The 25,746-nt window shown below is 41.9% G+C and overlaps 1 protein-coding gene across 2 annotated transcripts in view; it reads right to left on the reverse strand.

The window, feature by feature from the left end:
- The window catches only part of LOC124148954 (cubilin-like), a 72,039-nt gene that overhangs the window by 43,600 nt on the left and 2,693 nt on the right, over positions 1-25,746 (reverse strand). For both annotated transcript variants that reach the window (XM_048389218.1, XM_048389217.1), the window contains exons 2-6: positions 16,750-16,822; positions 13,315-13,350; positions 12,007-12,216; positions 8,946-9,044; positions 7,405-7,611 (exon numbers count right to left, since the gene is read on the reverse strand). In XM_048389218.1, coding sequence (XP_048245175.1) covers positions 7,405-7,611; positions 8,946-9,044; positions 12,007-12,216; positions 13,315-13,350; positions 16,750-16,807 — 610 coding nt within the window. In that variant the 5' untranslated portion in view covers positions 16,808-16,822. The remainder of the gene's footprint in view (positions 1-7,404; positions 7,612-8,945; positions 9,045-12,006; positions 12,217-13,314; positions 13,351-16,749; positions 16,823-25,746) is intronic.

Raw genomic sequence — 25,746 nt, forward strand, 5'->3', positions numbered from 1 at the left:
AAGAGCTACAAACATGGTTCCCCGGTGATAAGGGCTACAAACATGGTTCCCCGGTGATAAGGGTTACAAACATGGTGCCCCGGTGATAAGGTCTACAAACATGGTGCCCCATTGATAAGGGCTACAAACATGGTGCCCCATTGATAAGGGCTACAAAAATGGCATCCATGTGATAAGGGCTACAAACATGGTGCCCCGGTGATAAGAGCTACAAACATGGTGCCCCGGTGATAAGGGCTACAAACATGGCGCTCCAGTGATAAGGGCTACAAACATGGCACCCCAGTGATAAGGGCTACAAACATGGCGCCCCTGTGATAAGGGCTACAAACATGGCGCCCCGGTGATAAGGGTTACAAACATGGTGCCCCTATCATAAGGGCTACAAACATGGTGCCCCGTTGATAAGATCTACAAACATGGTTACCCATTGATAAGGGCATAATGTCATAATTAGAACCTTAAAACTACCACACAACATAAGACTGCGTATATTCCAAGGCAGTTAAAAATAGATATAGAGATCCCCAACTGAAACGAAACTGCATGTGCTAGTGCTCGAATATTATCTAGGATTCAAATGTGTATTATATTTTCTAAATGATTACATATGGAAATTAATCTTATGAAATAGCTGCATACCTTACTAAACATGCATACACATTTGCTGAGTCTTAGTGGATGTATCTTTTTTGTGTACCGTATTTTCTTGAGTATAGTGCACACTTTTTTTCCAAAAAACACAGCTGTGTAGAAGGGGGTGCGCATTACACACGCCATAATGAGTTTTGATGTTTTTTCCCCCCAACGCAAAGACACTACCGTGAGCATGTAACACTGAAAATACCATTCAACAAATCCATATCCAAGTACTGAATCTGCTAGAGGGGGGTGCACATTATACTTGGGTGTGAAATATACTCAAGAAAATAAGGTATTTTCTCAATTCGTATGCAACGCAGAATGTGACATCGGGTAAATGCCTGCACTGACACAGCCAGTGGTCACCCCAGGAATCCAAATGGAGGAAACAATAACAATGTTTCACTATCAACTACCCCGCTCTATAGATCACACAGTAACTGTGATCACAGAAATGTGTGCACCCCACTCACATCTATTGTGTGATATTTCAAAGGATAAGTCAATCACGAGTCATAACAATACAATCTTTATAACTGCTGTGTAAACGCACTCCATGCCTCCTAAATGTCTTTTTTGCATGATGTTTTTATGAGATACTCAAACTTGTTATGTGTCTGATAATCCGTAACATGATTGTGTCACAATGATTTGACAAACACTGGAATGGACTTGTGGGGCAGCTCGCAACTGTGAAGGTCCTTCTATGGTGATATTAGTTAAATATTCATATTGTCAATGTCAAACACTGCAGGAGCATTGTCGCAAGCTCCAAGTCAGTTTGGCCTCACTCTATTCACTCAAATCAAGTTCTTAAATAGCTTTGTTTGTTTGTTTGTTTGTTTGTTTGTTGTTGAGCACTCAGCAATATTTCAGCCATATGACGGCGGTCTGTAAAAAATTGAGTCTGGACCAGACAATCCATAAATAGCAACCTTCCGTTCCTAATGCATAAAGGCAAACATGTAGCTTAATCTGCTAGTCTACTAGGGAGGTATAGACCCAGGGGATGAGTGGAACTGTAGGTGTTGATCCTTATCATTGTCGCCTTATACAGCAGACAATGCAGTGTGTGTCCCCAGTATGAGTGGAACTGTAGGTATTGATCCTTATCATTGTCGCCTTATACAGCAGACAATGCAGTGTGTGTCCCCAGTATGAGTGAAACTGTAGGTGTTGATCCTTATCATTGTCGCCTTATACAGCAGACAATGCAGTGTGTGTCCCCAGTATGAGTGGAACTGTAGGTGTTGATCCTTATCATTGTCGCCTTATACAGCAGACAATGCAGTGTGTGTCCCCAGTATGAGTGGAACTGTAGGTGTTGATCCTTATCATTGTCGCCTTATACAGCAGACAATGCAGTGTGTGTCCCCAGTATGAGTGGAACTGTAGGTATTGATCCTTATCATTGTCGCCTTATACAGCAGGCAGTGCAGTGTGTGTCCCCAGTATGAGTGGAACTGTAGGTGTTGATCCTTATCATTGTCGCCTTATACAGCAGACAATGCAGTGTGTGTCCCCAGTATGAGTGGAACTGTAGGTATTGATCCTTATCATTGTCGCCTTATACAGCAGACAATGCAGTGTGTCCCCAGTATGAGTGGAACTGTAGGTGTTGATCCTTATCATTGTCGCCTTATACAGCAGACAATGCAGTGTGTGTCCCCAGTATGAGTGGAACTGTAGGTATTGATCCTTATCATTGTCGCCTTATACAGCAGGCAGTGCAGTGTGTGTCCCCAGTATGAGTGGAACTGTAGGTGTTGATCCTTATCATTGTCACCTTATACAGCAGGCAGTGCAGTGTGTGTCCCCAGTATGAGTGGAACTGTAGGTGTTGATCCTTATCATTGTCGCCTTATACAGCAGACAATGCAATGTGTGTCACCAGTATGAGTGGAACTGTAGGTGTTGATCCTTATCATTGTCGCCTTATACAGCAGACAGTGCAGTGTGTGTCCCCAGTATGAGTGGAACTGTAGGTGTTGATCCTTATCATTGTCGCCTTATACAGCAGGCAGTGCAGTGTGTGTCCCCAGTATGAGTGGAACTGTAGGTGTTGATCCTTATCATTGTCGCCTTATACAGCAGGCAGTGCAGTGTGTCCCCAGTATGAGTGGAACTGTAGGTGTTGATCCTTATCATTGTCGCCTTATACAGCAGACAATGCAGTGTGTCCCCAGTATGAGTGGAACTGTAGGTGTTGATCCTTATCATTGTCGCCTTATACAGCAGGTAATGCAGTGTGTGTCCCCAGTATGTGTGGAACTGTAGGTATTGATCCTTATCATTGTCGCCTTATACAGCAGACAATGCAGTGTGTCCCCAGTATGAGTGGAACTGAAGGTGTTGATCCTTATCATTGTCGCCTTATACAGCAGGCAATGCAGTGTGTGTCCCCAGTATGAGTGGAACTGTAGGTGTTGATCCTTATCATTGTCGCCTTATACAGCAGGCAATGCAGTGTGTGTCCCCAGTATGAGTAGAACTGTAGGTGTTGATCCTTATCATTGTCGCCTTATACAGCAGGCAATGCAGTGTGTGTCCCCAGTATGAGTGGAACTGTAGGTGTTGATCCTTATCATTGTCGCCTTATACAGCAGGCAATGCAGTGTGTGTCCCCAGTATGAGTGGAACTGTAGGTGTTGATCCTTATCATTGTCGCCTTATACAGCAGGCAATGCAGTGTGTGTCCCCAGTATGAGTGGAACTGTAGGTGTTGATCCTTATCATTGTCACCTTATACAGCAGACAATGCAGTGTGTCCCCAGTATGAGTGGAACTGTAGGTGTTGATCCTTATCATTGTCGCCTTATACAGCAGACAATGCAGTGTGTCCCCAGTATGAGTGGAACTGTAGGTGTTGATCCTTATCATTGTCGCCTTATACAGCAGGCAGTGCAGTGTGTGTCCCCAGTATGAGTGGAACTGTAGGTGTTGATCCTTATCATTGTCGCCTTATACAGCAGACAATGCAATGTGTGTCACCAGTATGAGTGGAACTGTAGGTGTTGATCCTTATCATTGTCGCCTTATACAGCAGACAGTGCAGTGTGTGTCCCCAGTATGAGTGGAACTGTAGGTGTTGATCCTTATCATTGTCGCCTTATACAGCAGGCAGTGCAGTGTGTGTCCCCAGTATGAGTGGAACTGTAGGTGTTGATCCTTATCATTGTCGCCTTATACAGCAGGCAGTGCAGTGTGTGTCCCCAGTATGAGTGGAACTGTAGGTGTTGATCCTTATCATTGTCGCCTTATACAGCAGGCAATGCAGTGTGTGTCCCCAGTATGAGTGGAACTGTAGGTATTGATCCTTATCATTGTCGCCTTATACAGCAGACAATGCAGTGTGTCCCCAGTATGAGTGGAACTGAAGGTGTTGATCCTTATCATTGTCGCCTTATACAGCAGGCAATGCAGTGTGTGTCCCCAGTATGAGTGGAACTGTAGGTATTGATCCTTATCATTGTCGCCTTATACAGCAGACAATGCAGTGTGTCCCCAGTATGAGTGGAACTGAAGGTGTTGATCCTTATCATTGTCGCCTTATACAGCAGACAATGCAATGTGTGTCACCAGTATGAGTGGAACTGTAGGTGTTGATCCTTATCATTGTCGCCTTATACAGCAGACAGTGCAGTGTGTGTCCCCAGTATGAGTGGAACTGTAGGTGTTGATCCTTATCATTGTCGCCTTATACAGCAGGCAGTGCAGTGTGTGTCCCCAGTATGAGTGGAACTGTAGGTGTTGATCCTTATCATTGTCGCCTTATACAGCAGACAATGCAGTGTGTCCCCAGTATGAGTGGAACTGTAGGTGTTGATCCTTATCATTGTCGCCTTATACAGCAGGCAATGCAGTGTGTGTCCCCAGTATGAGTGGAACTGTAGGTATTGATCCTTATCATTGTCGCCTTATACAGCAGACAATGCAGTGTGTCCCCAGTATGAGTGGAACTGAAGGTGTTGATCCTTATCATTGTCGCCTTATACAGCAGGCAATGCAGTGTGTGTCCCCAGTATGAGTGGAACTGTAGGTATTGATCCTTATCATTGTCGCCTTATACAGCAGACAATGCAGTGTGTCCCCAGTATGAGTGGAACTGAAGGTGTTGATCCTTATCATTGTCGCCTTATACAGCAGGCAATGCAGTGTGTGTCCCCAGTATGAGTGGAACTGTAGGTGTTGATCCTTATCATTGTCGCCTTATACAGCAGGCAATGCAGTGTGTGTCCCCAGTATGAGTAGAACTGTAGGTGTTGATCCTTATCATTGTCGCCTTATACAGCAGACAATGCAGTGTGTGTCCCCAGTATGAGTGGAACTGTAGGTATTGATCCTTATCATTGTCGCCTTATACAGCAGGCAATGCAGCGTGTGTCCCCAGTATGAGTGGAACTGTAGGTGTTGATCCTTATCATTGTCGCCTTATACAGCAGACAATGCAGTGTGTGTCCCCAGTATGAGTGGAACTGTAGGTGTTGATCCTTATCATTGTCGCCTTATACAGCAGGCAATGCAGTGTGTCCCCAGTATGAGTGGAACTGTAGGTATTGATCCTTATCATTGTCGCCTTATACAGCAGACAATGCAGTGTGTCCCCAGTATGAGTGGAACTGTAGGTGTTGATCCTTATCATTGTCGCCTTATACAGCAGACAATGCAGTGTGTGTCCCCAGTATGAGTGAAACTGTAGGTGTTGATCCTTATCATTGTCGCCTTATACAGCAGGCAATGCAGTGTGTGTCCCCAGTATGAGTGGAACTGTAGGTGTTGATCCTTATCATTGTCGCCTTATACAGCAGGCAATGCAGTGTGTGTCCCCAGTATGAGTGGAACTGTAGGTGTTGATCCTTATCATTGTCGCCTTATACAGCAGACAATGCAGTGTGTGTCCCCAGTATGAGTGAAACTGTAGGTGTTGATCCTTATCATTGTCGCCTTATACAGCAGACAATACAGTGTGTGTCCCCAGTATGAGTGAAACTGTAGGTGTTGATCCTTATCATTGTCGCCTTATACAGCAGGCAATGCAGTGTGTGTCCCCAGTATGAGTGGAACTGTAGGTGTTGATCCTTATCATTGTCGCCTTATACAGCAGGCAATGCAGTGTGTGTCCCCAGTATGAGTGGAACTGTAGGTGTTGATCCTTATCATTGTCGCCTTATACAGCAGACAATGCAGTGTGTGTCCCCAGTATGAGTGGAACTGTAGGTGTTGATCCTTATCATTGTCGCCTTATACAGCAGGCTATGCAATGTGTGTCACCAGGAACAGCTTATTACTCGCTAAACCCATTGACAATAAAACCAAAACACTAATCTAGAATTTCTTCATTTAGAACTTAGAAACACCGTCTATTCAATGCTGTAAGAATGCAAGATGGTTAGTCACAAATGTCTGCAATGGCCTTGTTTTGCTTAAGGTGGTACAGTGATAAGAGCTTTCTAATCACTTTAGGTATAGTCACAACATCTAAACTTGGAATAACAAAGGCATGTAACTACATGTAGCCGCCATAAAATTTCCGAGTCCCGTGATGGGATTCGAACCACGGACCTTCTGATCCGAGGTCGGACGCCTTGTCCACATGACCAAAGGGGTTAACCCTGTCAGCAAGCTGACAAGGTAAGGATGTCATCTGTGGGATGACTCCACGCCCTGCTACATACATATAATAGAGCGGCATGAACAAAATAAGATGAAGGGGAGACCACTCTGTCATGCAGCAAGGACACCTTCTGAGGTGAGGTGAGGTGAAATGGGGTTTCTGTCGCGTCCAAGATTTTTGCACTTATATAGCGATGTGCATGCGTGTGTGTGTGGCTGCTAGTACAAGTCTGGACTGATGCCGATTTTATGGTGCTAGCCCACAGAGATACCATGCCGCAGTTTAACATGAATACCCCACTCAGACACAGTATAATGACTCCGAGGCGACCAGTCCATGTTTTAGCCCCTAAATGCCGAGCGCCAGGCAGTGTAACAACAAGTATAATCTTTAAAGTTTTTTGGTATGACGTGGATGGGGATCGAACCCCAGACCATCCGCTCTCCCGGACGCTCTACCACTAGACCACAGAGGTGGTCTACTGTAAATGATCTTTGGAGCTGAGCTTCTCACTACCAAGCAAAATCTGAAGTGTGTTTTCAATTTGAGTGTGCAACCCCTGGAAGGATCAGTTGTGGGATCCAAATATTCTGAATTAGTTCAGGGGCCAACTAATAAACGTTTCCTGTGTTCAAGGTGTTTTAACAAACTTATCAACTGTCTAAACATAACAAATACCAGAAACAATAAAAAACAAACATTTGGATACCTTATAGTGAAACAATACAGTAGTCACGGTATAAAACAAATTAGATGAGAGCGAGACAGACAATCAATGTGCAGCATGGAGATAACTGAAGTCATGACATGTTAGACTGAACACCCTTTCATCATCTGACCTGCTGGCTTAGAAGGTTATAACACTAAACAAGATATGTGAGTTTGCATGTTTGATTCACATCATGGAACTTTCGTGTAAATTTATTTGATTTTTAACCATAAAAAAATCTATATTTAAACCAAGGATGTTTATAAATCTTTGGGGTGTAAAACTCTTCAGTTACGTTAGGAATTCTACCAGAATGCCCTGGCCATGGACACTAGCAACTGAGTTTGTGGGCATTCCAGTATTTGTAGAAACGTAAGATCTATACGATGACATCACTAATGGGTTATTGTTGATGTATAAGAATATCTAGTAGACTCACCCTTGGTGGAGTTGAAGCTGTTTCCATCTGTGATGTTGAGGACGCCGCTGACGATGTTGAAGTCCGTAAAGCTGAGGGCCAGGACCTTGTCTTGTGTTTGTGGCAGCCCCAGGATGTGGTACTGACACGTTAAGGGTCCCTGACCAGGCAGGTAGAAGGGAGCGAAAACCCTCCCAGCGTACTGTAGCTCGGCGGCCAGGAGACAATCTACAGAGAGAAACTATGCTAAAGCAAACATCAAGCAAGGGCCTAAAGTACTAGTATCTGCATTGAAATATCTTCTACTGGATCTGTCAAAAACATATATCATGTTGCAATCAGATTCTAAAAGTTTTATTGACAAACACACAGGATGTTCATTAAAGCATAACAAATAATCAGAATGTAATAGCCACCTCAATATCAATGTTATAAGCACTTCCGGTTTAATATCACCTCCAGTCTAATAACATCACTTCCGGTTTAATAACATCACTTCTGGTGTAATAACATCACTTCAGATTTAATAACATCACTTCCGGTTTAATAACATCACTTCCAGTTTAACAACATCACTTCCGGTTTAATAACATCACTTTCATTTTTATAACATCACTTCTGTTTCAATAACATCACTTCCAGTTTAATAACATCACTTCCAGTTTAATAACATCACTTCCGGTCTAATAACATCACTTTTAGTTCAATAACATCACTTCTGGTCTAATAACATAACTTCCAGTTTAATAACATCACTCCTGGTTTAATAACATCACTTTTGGTTTAATAACATCACTTCCGGTTTAATAGCATCACTTCCAAATTTCGGTGGAAGTCAAACCCAGCCCAAACCTCCAAACATCCCCATTTACATGTGGCAATAAACAATCACGTCAGGACACAGTGAGTGAGTGAGTGAGCAAGTTAAAATTTAATGATGCATCCACATTAGTTCAGCCATATAGTGACAGAACAAGTAATATATACATAAATGAGTCATGAATGCAAAGTTATGTTTAAAAACAAATTGTATCCAACAGATTGGGCATAACCAAATTTTATACAGTTTAAAATGGACACAGTGACATATATCATGAGTATCAATGACACGCATTCAAACAAGTCACCGAGCCTGACCACAAAATCCAGTTTCAATTATCCGCTGAAACAGGTTCCAGTGGCAAAAAAGATGTGAATGGACCATTGGAAATCAGTGATGACACCAGGTGTTCGCGAAAAAAGAAATCATATCCCAACTGGTAGTTAGTGAGTGAGTGAGTGAGTGGGTGGGTGGGTGGGTGGGTGAGTGAGTGAGTGAGTGAGTGAGTGAGCGAACGCTCTAACCACAAGGCTACCCGACCCCCCTCCCCCCCACCCCTCCCCCCGTCAGGAAACAGTAATTTCAAAGTGTGCGTGGCCTATTAGCTATCAGCAGCCACGATCAGGTCTTAAAATCATCATCATCAGAAACTAAAGCTAGAACAGGAAGGTGAAACAGAAACTAAGACAGGAAGGCGACAAGGTTCACTTCTGCTAAACAAATGTTATTGTAGATAACTGACCTTTGGTGTCATATCTGAAGGCCAGGCCTACAGTGACGTTTGACGCCTGGGAATACTCAATACGTATTTTTTTAGAGAAGGCCACCACAAGAAAAGAATCTGAAATAGAAACAGACGTGATAGAAGGATAAACCATGGCAACAATAGACATAAGAACTGATAACAGAATCTGGCATTGCTCCATTCCTTGAAGTAATCATGATGCTGATTTTGTCAGAGCTGTTTCTTATTCCGGTAGGGCTCGTGTTTACCAGGACATCAGAAAATACACTTTTTGTCAAACATTTAAACATCTTTGTAAAAAATAAATAAAATGATTTACTCAGTAAAATAAATTAAGTAAATTGATTATTACTTCATATAATTCTAGCCAACAGGGACAGAACAGGTCTATAATAGACTGCAGGCAAAAGTAATACTTACTTGGTATTCCTCATATAGGATATAGACAATACAGTAAAGACTCAGTTAATAATCTCTAAAAACACAACGCCTCATGTAGTGGACTGTCTGATGAGAGGTTCGATGCCATGTCTACACAACCAAAGAAGTTCACCCCATCAGGTTACAAGGAGTGGATTTCATCTGTGGTAGGACTCCACACACGCTCCATGGCCCAGTTACACAAAGCAACCTGTGTTAAGACATTCATAACTCCATCCACTTACGATCATCATACAGCTAGGACAATCATAACTCCCATTCTTTAACATACACTTACGATCATCATCGTGCTAAGATGACTGTAACTCCCATTCTCTAACATACACTTACGATCATCATCGTGCTAAGATGACTGTAACTCCCATTCTCTAATATACACTTACGATCATCATCGTGCTAAGATGACTGTAACTCCCATTCTCTAACATACACTTACGATCATCATCGTGCTAAGATGACTGTAACTCCCATTCTCTATCATACACTTACGATCATCATCGTGCTAAGATGACTGTAACTCCCATTCTCTAACATACAGTCATCTTAGCACGATGATGATCGTAAGTGTAACTCCCATTCTCTAACATTCACTTACGATCATCATCGTGCTAAGATGACTGTAACTCCCATTCTCTATCATACACTTACGATCATCATCGTGCTAAGATGACTGTAACTCCCATTCTCTAACATACACTTACGATCATCATCGTGCTAAGATGACTGTAACTCCCATTCTCTAACATACACTTACGATCATCATCGTGCTAAGATGACTGTAACTCCCATTCTCTAACATACACTTACGATCATCATCGTGCTAAGACAACTGTAACTCCCATTCTCTAACATACATTTACGATCATCATTGTGCTAAGATGACTGTAACTCCCATTCTCTAACATATACTTACGATCATCATTGTGCTAAGACAACTGTGTCTACCATTCTCTAACATATACTTACGATCATCATTGTGCTAAGACAACTGTAGCTACCATTCTCTAACATACACTTACGATCATCATTGTGCTAAGACAACTGTATCTACCATTCTCTAACATATACTTACGATCATCATTGTGCTAAGACAACTGTATCTACCATTCTCTAACATATACTTACGATCATCATTGTGCTAAGACAACTGTATCTACCATTCTCTAACATACACTTACGATCATCATTGTGCTAAGACAACTGTATCTACCATTCTCTAACATATACTTACGATCATCATTGTGCTAAGACAACTGTAGCTACCATTCTCTAACATACACCTACAGCCATCATTGTGCTAAGACAACTGTATCTACCATTCTCTAACATACACTTACAGCCATCATTGTGCTAAGACAACTGTATTACAGTAACCACCATTCTTTAACATACACTTACAGCCATCATTGGGTTAAGAAGACTTAACTACCATTCTCTAACATACACTTACGATCATCATTGTGCTAAGATGACTGTAACTACCATTCTCTAACATACACCTACAGCCATCATTGTGCTAAGACAACTGTATCTACCATTCTCTAACATACACTTACAGCCATCATTGTGCTAAGACAACTGTATTACAGTAACCACCATTCTTTAACATACACTTACAGCCATCATTGGGTTAAGAAGACTTAACTACCATTCTCTAACATACACTTACGATCATCATTGTGCTAAGATGACTGTAACTACCATTCTCTAACATACACCTACAGCCATCATTGTGCTAAGACAACTGTAGCTACCATTCTCTAACATACACTTACAGCCATCATTGTGCTAAGACAACTGTATTACAGTAACCACCATTCTTTAACATACACTTACAGCCATCATTGTGCTAAGAAGACTTAACTACCATTCTCTAACATACACTTACGATCATCATTGTGCTAAGACAACTGTAGCTACCATTCTCTAACATACACTTACGATCATCATTGTGCTAAGATGACTGTAACTACCATTCTCTAACATACACCTACAGCCATCATTGTGCTAAGACAACTGTATCTACCATTCTCTAACATACACTTACAGCCATCATTGTGCTAAGACAACTGTATTACAGTAACCACCATTCTTTAACATACACTTACAGCCATCATTGTGCTAAGACAACTGTATTACAGTAACCACCATTCTTTAACATACACTTACAGCCATCATTGGGTTAAGAAGACTTAACTACCATTCTCTAACATACACTTACGATCATCATTGTGCTAAGATGACTGTAACTACCATTCTCTAACATACACCTACAGCCATCATTGTGCTAAGACAACTGTATCTACCATTCTCTAACATACACTTACAGCCATCATTGTGCTAAGACAACTGTATTACAGTAACCACCATTCTTTAACATACACTTACAGCCATCATTGGGTTAAGAAGACTTAACTACCATTCTCTAACATACACTTACGATCATCATTGTGCTAAGATGACTGTAACTACCATTCTCTAACATACACTTACGAACATCATTGCGCTAAGACAATTGTAACTCCCATTCTTTAACATCTACTATACTACGACCATCACAGTGCTACGATCGCTTTGTGGAATGGGACCCATTAACATGAACAATGAAGTCTCATACCCTTCTTCCCTGTGGCGTTGATGACCTGTGAGTGGTTTCCGTCACCATCGTACACGACCAAGTAGTCCGTCGTGCCCAACAGGAACTGGCTGAAGACGATGGACGTCTGGCCGGTGTTGTTACGGCTGATCTGCCAGGTACATTTGCGGGGCCCGGTGGTGTTTAAGCTGTAGTTTCCAACGGGGGCGGTGAAGTTCCGGTCACATGATGCTGGGGGACAGGAGAGAGTCCAGAAATCACACTTATGGTACCACCAGCTACTCTACTACATATGAATCACATCTAAGACATCATCAAGGGCTTCTATATGTACTCCAGTGAAGGTATTTCTACACTGTGTCATCACCTTGTCTGACATAACTTTTGATTATTATTTATGCCAACCCAGTATCTTCCCTTGATTTAAGGCAGAGCCTTTCTATTTTTTACAAAAAGAAGTAAATCTTAAAATAATGCCATATTAAGTTGAAAAATATATCTTTGACTCGTGTTTGAAACTTTGATACAAGATTTATACATAATGCATCAGGAAGGGCTTCAAAAGTATCAGGATTCTTATCACTGTGTTGTCACCATGATGATGGATCAACATCAGAGCTCCAGATAAGCTTTTGGTGTTGTGGGTATTTTACCCATGCATTTTAAAATCATTGGGTATCAGTAATTCTACCTGCGTATTCAAATTTCTGGTACCCACTAGTTTTTACACCTGTGGGTATTTAAGTTAAATATTTAAAAACACTATTCATCTGGTCCCTGCAAAATGGTGTCGTGTGGGTCGAGAGCTTTATAGGACTCAAAAATACCACCATACTTCCACAAGGAAGTGTGATGGCAAATGATCATGATGTAACTGTCATCGTGGAGTTTGGCAAGGTTGACGGAATGCCCCTTTATAATTTCAAAATAAGTTGTTGATTTGCTAATCGAATACGCAGGGTTACTTCACAATATTTTGATGATACGCACAAGTTTTATTTTTGTAGCGCATCTGTAATGTTCGTTGCGTATTTGATACGCTTGGATTATATTTTACTGTGTATTTCTGCATTTCTGATGCGTATTTCACGCAGATACGCAGCTTATCTGGAGCTCTGATCAACATACAGTCAGTTCCTGAACATTCATACTTTGGCTTCAGACTTTTGACATTTTTTGAGAAAATCTGTAAAACAAATATAAAAGTGTGTCTGGCCTATACACTGAGAAAGCACAAACAGGAACTGTAAGACGGACTACTGGGATGGGAGCATGTTCAGGAGGCTAAGACGTCCCCTGGGGGGATTCCTGTCGTTAGACTCTACCTACCTGCCACATCCGTAGACACCTGGGCTGCAGTCCCAGCTGTTAGAGAAATAGCATCAACACCATTAAACTTAGGAGTGTGTCAGATAACATCACAGCAAAACATGAAACAAGAAAACATTGATGCAAGGCATGAACACTGACGCACAGCAAGTCTTTGTTCCTCAAAATATATTTACAATAAAATATATTTCCGAAAATGTTAAATCAACACATGCATGTTTAAACAATTTTCACACTATTGGTTTAAATCTATTCACTGTTTTACATCTTAAACCATGTTTTTTACTACTTTGCAATAACCTCCCTTACATACTTAATTTGATGACCAATGTCTGTCAACAGTAAATGTGTGCAGTGCCCTATTCAAGCTGGAACAAGGTCAGGCTGCATACCGCTTGTAATGAAACCAGCATGTCTCCTTTCCATTCTTGCGGTAAACTTTCAAACACATGTCATGTATTTCAGGGTTCAAATACTAAAACTGAACAACTAAATGCATATTGGGAATTCTAAGAACAAGCAGACATGTTAGGGCAGAGCTAAATCTGAGAAAAATATAACATTTTGGATATTATTCTCAATATACCGTATTTACCGTGTTAAGCACTCGGCTCCTATGAGCACCCCCCTGCAAGTAATCTTCATAAGCACCCCATAGCAGACCGAACATTTACACGACAGTTCATATTTTCTTATGAATATTTCAGTTTTACAGAAAACAGCAGCGTAGAAGGGGCCTAAATTGCCAAGTGACTAATATCAAAACATTTTCAGTTTCATTGACATTTAAAGTTTACACATATTACAGTGTTATTTATGTCAATATATAATATATAATGGTAGCAAATGTTTCTGACTAGATCAGGATATATCGTCCCATGGCACTGTAGCTCCCCTAACTATGCCTGTTGCCAACAGTTACATATGTAAACAAAGACACACAGTCAATGGAAAACACTTCCTATCAGCAGTGATACTCAAATAGTTTCTTCATCAGAGTTAAAATGGTTGAGGGCCAATGGATGACTTTGAAAGAACTGTGCAACTCATTTGAACAAAGTTTCTAATAAATCTGCCACAATGAATGTACGCTTGTATAACCTTGTTGCAAACTACACTTTCTTTCTCAAAAATTTCAAATCCAATCTCATTGAACATGTTGAAGTCAGATCTTAGTTCTCGCTACCCCTAAACAAAGATCTGAGGACATCCCATTATGGGTCACGTCAGATCGACCTTTCACGAACTTTGATCGACCAATGAAATGACTTACAAGAAGTCAACATTAGCCAATCAAAACGCAGTTTTCTCAAGCTTTATGGAACTAGTTTCAAACTGGTGCCTTTCATTTCGGACTACGCTTGAAAAAAGTGTTGACAAAGTTCTCAATCAAAAATTTGAAAACTGAACAACAAACATTCTGGAATGTCTAATATATGGTCGAGATTATATGGCAGTTCTTCCCACGTGCTGTGCAACGTCTCTTCTGTGCAAATGTTTATCCGTTGAAGCGAGAGACAGATGGTGATTCTGATGGAATCAGTCATACAGCTGTAACTCTCATTCAGCATACCCCGTGTTAACTGTTTCGAGGTTGTATGATTAGAAAACACATTGTGACTGTCACTTTCCTGATCCGTTCTGATTGGTCGGATGACAAGTCATCCTGGCGTGACCTGCAATGGGATGTCCTCAGATCTTTGTTTAGCAGTAGCAAGAACTAAGATCTGATTTTAATGAGATTGTTTTAACTCTAAAGCTAAGATTCGATAGGTAGATTCTTATGCAGCATGACTACACGAAATGCAGAAATAATAGGAACGAGGTAAACTTCATTATACGATTCCATACGTGTGGATAAACATAACTTGTTAGTATGGTTCAGAAACTTGAACAAAATAGTAACAGATTCAGTTTCTCTGAAACCCCTCCTATTTTCCTACCCTACTTTGACATCCATTCCTCCAAGGTCATCTACCAATGGCTGACTTGGATCGAATCAGTTTGATGACTTCCAGAGAGACACCAATCTTCCTCTGGGGTTTGTTGCGATGAGTTGGCAAAATTCACTACTTTTAACTTCGCTATCACCAAATAAATAATGCAACCATGGGTCGAAGTGCAAACAGATAACTTACTTTCCATGCATGAACACCCTAAGAATGTATTAAACACAACTGTTTGCTTGTTACTCACTTACAAACACACCTTCAACGACAGCCTTTCGCTGGGAAAAGACCCTGGGAATATATTGATAGCAAACGCACCTTCAACGACAGCCTTTTGCTGGGAAAAGACCCTGGGAATATATTGATAGCAAACGCACCTTCAACGACAGCCTTTTGCTGGGAAAAGACCCTGGGAATATATTGATAGCAAACACACCTTCAACGACAGCCTTTTGCTGGGAAAAGACCCTGGGAATATATTCATAGCAAACACACCATCAACGACAGCCTTTTGCTTGGAAAAGACCCTGGGAATATATTCATAGCAAACGCACCTTCAACGACAGCCTTTCCACCAAACTTGACTTTGTCAAATTAACTTTGACCAAGCCTTTAGAAGGACATTTAGCCTATGAAATGTGTTATTAACACATGAACTGCATGAAGGGTCCTTTATTAAAAGCATCAATTGATATTCTGGAGGCACAACACAGACAGTCAGCAGCCTGGACCACAGAGGAAAAAACATAAACATACTGCTTACAGATATATAACCAGTATGTGTTTTTACAGAACTTATTCTGCATCTGCATGCTGCAATCCGAATAAAGTGGCTGAATAAGAATCTTGATGTAAGGAATCCTAGCTTAAGTCTCGTATACCTTCTGAGATCATGGTGGATTCTAAACAATTTACTAAAATTGTTTTCAATCCATGCTGTAGTTTTCAATTTATAGGTCACACAAATGTTTAAGTAAAAACAATTCTAAGGGAAAAAAAATGAAAGAGCTGCGTTTTTTCAGAAAATCCGAATATTGAAATTCTATGGTTAGAAATATAGAAAATGTTCACCAACTTTGAAAAGAATCCATGAAGTGTTTGCAAGATTGCACAAAGAAATGTCCTCGGTTGGACAGATGGACAGATGGACGGAATTCCTTGGTATAGCTATATACCCCCTTTTAGGTCAGAGGTATAATAAATCAGCTGGAGGTTCATTCCTTCAGGAGGTTCACAGATGAAGCCAAGCCACAACCTCATCTGGAGCTGCCATCCTGGGAAACAGTATCGTAACAGTTGGTTCTCAGCACACACTAAACATCCCCGTACACGCCCTGATGAAGCTGCCACTTCATCATCACCTCTCACCACAGCATCAACGTCATCAGGGCAAGACAATGAACACATATCTGACCAGACCAGCCAAATCGCCACTATATATTGTGTCTGGACTTTGTTGAGAAGGTTCCAGTGAGAGGTACAGTACCTGAGAATGAAGCCACACACAGGAGCAGCAGCAGACCACCAACACCTCCGGGATACATCTTGGCTGTTTCAGTCTGAAACCAGGAAGTGTAAACTGAGATGGCCTTGCTAGTAGATTTACAACTACATGACAGACTGCACATCTAACTACCCAGGACTCTTCAATGTTCTGTTTCTGTAGGTATTTAAAAAATAGATGACGAGTAGGAGCTGTTTATCGTACAAAGAAACACTGCAGGGAGAATAAACGATGAGGGGTGCAGCCCTGAGTGGTTTATTCTCCCTGCAGTGTTTTATTGTACAATAAACAACGACCACAAGTCGTGTATTTCCTACATGAGATATCAACATTATGCGAAGCCTCTTCAAGGGTGATGATGACATGTACAAGCTTCAAAAATAGTTACTCATATTTAAATAATGATGACTACCTCAATAGAATCCAACCACAGCAATGTCGGACAAGTCCATTTTAGGCACAGGTGGGTATTTCCCGCATATTTTCACAGTCCTCATGTCGATTACCTGTACCTGTTCTCCAAATACCGATTGTCATGTCTCTTTCATGCTTTGGGATGCGATCATTTGGCCATGTCGAGAAGGGGAATAACTCACTAGACACTCCCCTCTCAAAAATAATGTCATATATATATGATGTCATCAAGTTGTGAGCATATGTTTGAAGCTCCAGAAATGATGTCATAATAGAACAATGTTATATCGTGAAATAATCCATGCCTCGTTCTTCATTGTTCTTTGCGATTTATCACATAGCTATCTTATATAAGCCAATAAAACAGTGATAGCCAATAATTAATATTAAGGGTCCCTACAGGCAATATGAGGGTCGTGTACAGTAATGAAATGGTGTAGTGTACTGCACGTTTAGATCATTACTTTAGAGCCTGGAATGAATCAATGATCATGTGGACAGTGGTCATGATTGATGGATGAAATGATCGACATCTGTAACTACACTTGATGCGCTGTAGGTACAAGGAATATTCATCCCTTGGGATGCAGTATATTTTTTCTGCATCCATCCTCTACATTTGTGCATAAAACCCTGGATAGCACATCTCAGACTATAGATAGTAATGATCTAACTTTAACTGAACAAAAACTGTACCACTGACACAAACTGAGTACTTGGGGTGTTAAACATCCCAATGTCACGCATAATAATATAGTCAATTTCAACTAGTCACTATCGGAGTCAATTACTCATGTACATTTCGCTTTTAAATCAGTCCTCAGTTTTGTCCAAGACAGAATCTGGCTCCGTAGTTCTATTAGCAAGAGAATGCTAAACATGTTCACCTTGTTTTGGAAGACATTGTCATGGTAACGCTAGTCAAGCAGATGAAACACCAAGGGATGTAACTCTAATATCTTACCACCTGGGCTGATATGGATCACCCATTCAAAACCAGTAAAATCCTTGATATTTTTTATATTTGTATACTTATCCTGCATTACTCTTTAATGCATTTACTGCTTGGTCTGACAGAGAGACAGCTGTTTGAGGTTTTGCTGAAGAAGTAGTTGTTTCAATAGCTGAGTGGCCAACCCTATGACACAGCTCCCATGTGACCACAGAAGGTTCCATGTGATCAATCAGCACATGCTGAACTGGAACAACTGAAGGCATCATGGGGATGTAGCTTTGCTATGAATGGGCCACTTTAGACATAGTGATGCAGGATAAGTATGGATAAATATAAAAAAATTCTAGGATTTTACTAGATTTTTTAACATATCCTGCATTACTCCTTGATACATCTTCATCCGATGGTACAAGGCAGGGCATACCTTCAGCAGTGATTGTTAATTAAAAAATTCCAAAATCCTCAGCCAATCAGCAAAGGCAAAGTCCGGCATCAGGCGACCATTCCTGTTGACAAGGAGAGAGAAAGTTAGGTATGCGTGGAGTCAGGGTAACAATACAGTCGTAGAGCCTAATGTGGGAAGCTTGTAGCCTTCTAATCTGGGGTGACACGCACCAGAGAGGTCGCAAGGCCGGCCCTAGACATGTGAGAGTGACAATGGCATCTAGTATTGGTGACCTGCTGGGCAACCACTAATGGGCCAAAGCTGTATACGCCTCCACATCCTCTAAGGCGACATTTCACAGGCAGTGGCTGGCGAAAATGGTGGCTGTGAAGCGCCATGGTGCTGGCAACCGCCCAGGTCTCGTGCGGGTTGCTGGCTCTCGGAGGATCAAGTCCCACGGCCTTGTACGCCTGAAGAATGATGGCTCGCAGCCCGAGAGCGATGGTGTTACGACCAACTTCAACCGGCATACCATGTTGTCCATGGCTATTCTTGGAAACAAATGAAATTCATGTTGCTGGGATGGATTGGCACATGTAGGTATGCGTCCTTGATATCCAGACTGATGAAGGAATTGTGAGCCTGTATCTTAGACCTGAGTAGCCTGAGCGTGGTCATCCGGAAATATGGTGGACGAGCCAGGTAGCGCTTGTTGAAGGTGGCGAGATTGCGTATCATTCAGAAATGGTCCGAGTCATTCTTGGGGACAAGGAAAATTGGCGAATAGAAGCCCAGTTATGGCTGGGAAGTGGATAATCTCAATGGCCTCCTTGACCAGCAGCTCGTTGATGTTGGAGCGCAGTAGCTGCTGTTGAGTAGGAGGGTAAGAGTCTGCTATGGGTAGCGGGTCATCTCTCAGAGTTGATACCCTTTTGCCAGAATCATCCTAGTCTCCCACCTACTGGAGTATTGATAATGGGAACGACTGGGGCGTCCCAGTTGTTTGTGTCTGTCGATTCACTGCTTGGCCTTGCAGTCAACACTCCCTTCTTGAAGGATCTTGAGGCCTTGCTTTTCCCTTAGTTTCAGCCACGAAAAGTGGAGGAGCTCTGTCTGCGTGGCTTAAGGGAGTTCCATCTGGGCTGGTAGTTGCCCGACATGGATGGTTTGAAGGAGGCATGAGCCAGGGCCTTGAGGGCCTCGGGGAAGGTGCCACTGATTCCAACCAGTCAGTGAGCCAGTCTGCGACCTGGTTCAGCCCTAGGTGGGAGTCATCCTCTCATAACGATCCTACATACGCTGGTATAAAGGAGCCTTCTGATGAGTCGGAGTTCTGGAGAGCGGCGTCTAGAATGTGAAGATTTGCTACCAATGCGTCGGGAAGAGGCGCCTGGCAAGGTGGAACCACAGGGTAAGGTTGACCGCACTTTAGATGTGCCACATAAGTCTAGGCTGGGCCTGTGTAAGGGCCCCTGTATAGATGCTGGCATAGACGCATGGAGAAACGTTGTAGGCATGACTGAGGATGAAAGAGCCAGAGGCATCGATATAGTTGCAGATGCTGAAATGAGAGTGAGTGAGGTTTTACGTCACTTTTAGCAATATTCCAGCAATATCCTGTCGGGGACACCAGAAATGGGCTTCACACATTGTACCCATGTCGGAAATCGAATCCGGGTCTTCGGTGTGACGAGCGAACACTTTAACCACTTGGCTAGCTGACCACCCCCGGATGCTGAAGGTGCTGGATACCATGGCATGGACTGTTGCAGCATCTGCATATAGAGGAACCATGCCGAGTCCATATAATGCGCCGGGTACATCTGGGGAGATGTCTGTTGGAAGGCAGGTAGTCTGAAACCCTGGAGGAGCCTGGAGCGCCGACTGCATAGGTGCCGTGGAGAGGTCTACGTCTGTGGGATAGACGCATTCGGGTCTGGCATCATTGTAGCGGAGGCGGCCGTGAAGATCAGGGTCACAGAGGTGAACATTGAGAACACTGGCACCTGGGACGAAGATGCTGGGGTGGCTGCAGATGTCATAAAGGGGATGACAGCCTAGAATGCTCAGAATCGTCTGACATTTTTGAGCGACAGTGTTGACATGCCTGCTGGGTCTTCTGTTTCTTAAACGCTTGGATGTATTTTGCGAAAGCTATGGGGAAAGTGGGTGACAGTCTTTACATTTTAAAGTCTGGGTGCAGATGGATGTGCAATTTAGGCAAAAAGGATGGGGATCCCACCCAGACTAATTAAGGCGACCCTTGGTACAAGCTGGCATGCATGTATCTGCAGTGACAGCAAAGTGTAATCAAAATGTGTCCCCCCCTCATGATGAATGCTAAAATCGTTTGTCCCAGGCATTTGGGTTTATGAAAAATAAGTTTATGTAAACAAGTATTTGTCACAGAGTGACGAAATATCCCCCGCCATATACACCATAGTACCAAATATGAAGACAATCCAGCGATTAGTTCTTGAGATATTGTGGCAACACCGTTTTCCAACTCCAAAAACAGATTTGCCTGCTGTGACCTTGAAAATGGGGTCAAGGTCACCAAATCTGACAGGTGTATGCAGTGTCTGTATATACACTATAGTTCCAAATATGAAGACAATCCAGCGATTAGTTCTTGAGATATCGCGGCAACACCGTTTTCTAACTCCAAAAGCAGATTTGCCTGCTGTGACCTTGAAAATGGGGTCAAGGTCACCAAAACCGACTGGTGTCTGCGGTGTCTGTATATACACCATAGTTCCAAACATGAAGACAATCGAGAGGTTTAGTTCTTGAGATATCGCGGCAACACCGTTTTCCAACTCTAAAAGCAGATTTGCCTGCTGTGACCTTGAAAATGGGATCAAGGTCACCAAAACCGACTGGTGTCTGCGGAGTCTGTATATACACCATAGTTCCAAATATGAAGACAATCCAGTGTTTAGTTCTTGAGATATCGCGGCAACACCGTTTTCCAACTCTAAAAGCAGATTTGTCTGCTGTGACCTTGAAAATGGGATCAAGGTCACCAAAACCGACTGGTGTCTGCGGAGTCTGTATATACACCATAGTTCCAAATATGAAGACAATCCAGTGTTTAGTTCTTGAGATATCGCGGCAACACCGTTTTCCAACTCTAAAAGCAGATTTGTCTGCTGTGACCTTGAAAATGGGATCAAGGTCACCAAAACCGACTGGTGTCTGCGGAGTCTGTATATACACCATAGTTCCAAATATGAAGACAATCCAGTGTTTAGTTCTTGAGATATCGCGGCAACAAACAGGTGGGACGTACGGACGGACGTACGGACGGACGTACGGACGGTCGTGAATACTATATCCCCCGCTTCGCGCTTTCGCGCGGCGGGGGATAAAAACTTTAAAAGCATGACCAAGTTGGCTCCAACCGAGATTACTGTGGTGAAAAAATACCACCAGGCGATAAATAATCATGCTATGGCGTAAATCATATGAAAGAGTTCAACACACAGATCTTTCTTCTATGGGTGACAGCACTAATGTATATCTGTGATGTCACCCCTTCCCTGGTCACATGGGAGCTGTGTGATAGGGTTGTCCTCTCAGCTACTTGAAACAACTTCTTCTTCCGAAAGACCTCACATGGGTCTTTCTCTCAGTCAAGAACAAGCAGTAAATGCATTAAGGAGTAATGCAGGATAATTGCATTGACTAGCCATATCAGCCCAGCAAGGGTCTGGTTATTACACACCCTGGGATATGACCGTCTCCATGTTGGCTTTATTACACATGCACAATGCCTCATATCATTGATGGGTATATGATCAAAGTTTTTACAACCATTACAATAAGCTGCTCCTCTGGTTAAAGCTCATTCACTTCAATTCGACACCTAGGTACTACCCCTGGTATTCAAACCTGTACCGGGGTAGTAATTCTTTTATGTGGGGATAGAAACAAATTGTTTTACACCATTTGACCTAGAAATCATAATTTTATTCTGCATGTTGAAAAAACTGATTTCAAACAGGATGCAAACATAAGCAAGTCGCCATGCTCTCCTGAACATGTATGTCATACCATCAACAGTCCCCACACAGCCACTTGATTCTTAAACGTCCCTATGCTGCTGATAGGCAGGAAATTAGGACAAGGAAAGTCACATCTGGGTCTATCTTCACACCTTGATGCAGGGGTTGAAAATAAACATGAAAATTGTGCCATGGCATTACTTCTCTCCATGTGAGCCGTTATCTGGGGGAGAAGAGAGTTCCAAATGTTTTCATGTCTATGTTTTGATGGGAGGGGAAATGTGGCATCATCATATCTTAAACTTTTAACAATCAATTTGATCAACAATAGCAACACACAACAGATGGAATATTGCTGTGTGCTGTTTTAACAAACATGACTGGAATATTGCTGAGAGTTGTTTTAAACAACATCCACAGCTGAAATATTGCTGAATGTGATGTTAAACACAATCCACAGCTGGAATATTGCTGAATGTTATGTTAAACAACATCCACAGCTGGAATATTGCTGAATGTGATGTTAAACACAATCCACAGCTGGGATATTGCTGAATGTGATGTTAAACACCATCCACGGCTGGAATATTGCTGAATGTGATGTTAAACAACATCCACAGCTGGAATATTGCTGAATGTGATGTTAAACACAATCCACAGCTGGGATATTGCTGAATGTGATGTTAAACAACATCCACAGCTGAAATATTGCTGAATGTGATGTTAAACACCATCCACAGCTGGGATATTGCTGAATGTGATGTTAAACAACAAACACAGCTGGAATATTGCTGAATGTGATGTTAAACACCATCCACAGCTGGGATATTGCTGAATGTGATGTTAAACAACAACCACAGCTGAAATATTGCTGAATGTGATGTTAAACACAATCCACAGCTGGGATATTGCTGAATGTGATGTTAAACAACATCCACAGCTGAAATATTGCTGAATGTGATGTTAAACAACATCCACAGCTGGAATATTGCTGAATGTGATGTAAACAACATCCACAGCTGGGATATTGCTGAATGTGATGTAAACAACATCCACAGCTGGGATATTGCTGAATGTGATGTAAACAACATCCACAGCTGGAATATTGCTGAATGTGATGTTAAACAACATCCACAGCTGGGATATTGCTGAATGTGATGTTAAACAACATCCACAGCTGGGATATTGCTGAATGTGATGTTAAACACCATCCACAGCTGGAATATTGCTGAATGTGATGTTAAACAACATCCACAGCTGGAATATTGCTGAATGTGATGTTAAACACCATCCACAGCTGGAATATTGCTGAGTGTGGTGTTAAACAACACCCACAGCTGGTATATTGCTGAATGTGATGTTAAACACCATCCACAGCTGGAATATTGCTGAGTGTGGTGTTAAACAACACCCACAGCTGGTATATTGCTGAATGTGATGTTAAACACCATCCAGAGCTGGAATATTGCTGAATGTGATGTTAAACACCATCCACAGCTGGAATATTGCTGAATGTGATGTAAACAACATCCACAGCTGGAATATTGCTGAATGTGATGTAAACAACATCCACAGCTGGAATATTGCTGAATGTGATGTTAAACACCATCCACAGCTGGAATATTGCTGAATGTGATGTTAAACAACATCCACAGCTGTAATATTGCTGAATGTGATGTTAAACAACATCCACAGCATGAATCTTGCTGAATGTGATGTTAAACAACAACCACAGCTGGAATCTTGCTGAATGTGATGTTAAACAACAACCACAGCTGGAACATTGCTGAGTGTGGTGTTAAACAACACCCACAGCTGGAATATTGCTGAATGTGATGTTAAACACCATCCACGGCTGGAATATTGCTGAATGTGATGTTAAATAACATCCACAGCTGGAATATTGCTGAATGTGATGTTAAACACCATCCACAGCTGGAATATTGCTGAGTGTGGTGTTAAACAACACCCACAGCTGGTATATTGCTGAATGTGATGTTAAAAAACATCCACAGCTGGAATATTGCTGAATGTGCTGTTAAACAACATCCACAGCTGGGATATTGCTGAATGTGATGTTAAACACCATCCACGGCTGGAATATTGCTGAATGTGATGTAAACAACATCCACAGCTGGGATATTGCTGAGTGTGGTGTTAAACACCATCCACGGCTGGAATATTGCTGAATGTGATGTTAAACAACATCCACGGCTGGGATATTGCTGAGTGTGGTGTTAAACACCATCCACGGCTGGAATATTGCTGAATGTGATGTTAAACAACAAACACAGCTGGAATATCATGATATTGCTGAATGTGATGTAAACATCAAACACAGCTGGAATATTGCTGAATGTGATGTTAAAACACCATCCACAGCTGGAATATTGCTGAATGTGATGTTAAACAACAACCACAGCTGGAATATTGCTGCGTGTGGTGTTAAACACCATCCACAGCTGGAATATTGCTGAATGTAATGTAAAACAACATCCACAGCTGGAATATTGCCGGAAGACTTCCAATTGTATGCGGCCTTCACACAGAGACTCCGTGGAAAGACTGCTTCTGTTTATTCTGCCATGCCTGATTATGTTGAGGATGAACTGCATGTATTGTTGAGCCAAGAAGAGAATGTTTTGCTCATAATCTCATCAATTCCCCAACAACTGAAACCTTTGTAAGACTTATGTCAACTGACAATATCCATTACAACAATATTTCATTGTATCAACATACTTAGATGTTGTTAACTTCTTAAAATAAAAGTAAAATATAAATCCAAACAAATGATATTCACAAAAAAACATATTTTCAATCGAACACCATTTTTAAATTTGTGCATCATCAAAAGATGAAAATATATTTGTAGATGCTTTAACTAATATTTGCAAAGTAATAACGGTTTAAAGACTACGAGTTTGGTAAACTGGAAATTTCCCAAATGTTTTGTGTAATATGAAAACTCTGATACATCTCAAACTTCACGTTCACCAGCTAAACTCATGATAATGCCATCTTAAAGGGGCACTGATCTAACGCAATTCCCCGGACTGGTTGTTGCCTTTGTTATTGTTTTTCCCCCCGTGAGTACCCGGATGATACGCAACGCAAATGAGCGTGACCAGAGACTGGGCTACCGTCTGCAAGGACAGCTAAATAAACTTGGAGGCTGGAGGCAATATTTGTTTTACGCATTTTTGCATAAACACTGA

This window comes from Haliotis rufescens, unplaced genomic scaffold (genome assembly GCF_023055435.1).
Source record: "Haliotis rufescens isolate VD_foot unplaced genomic scaffold, xgHalRufe1.0.p SCAF_8, whole genome shotgun sequence".
NCBI classification, from domain to species: domain Eukaryota; kingdom Metazoa; phylum Mollusca; class Gastropoda; order Lepetellida; family Haliotidae; genus Haliotis; species Haliotis rufescens.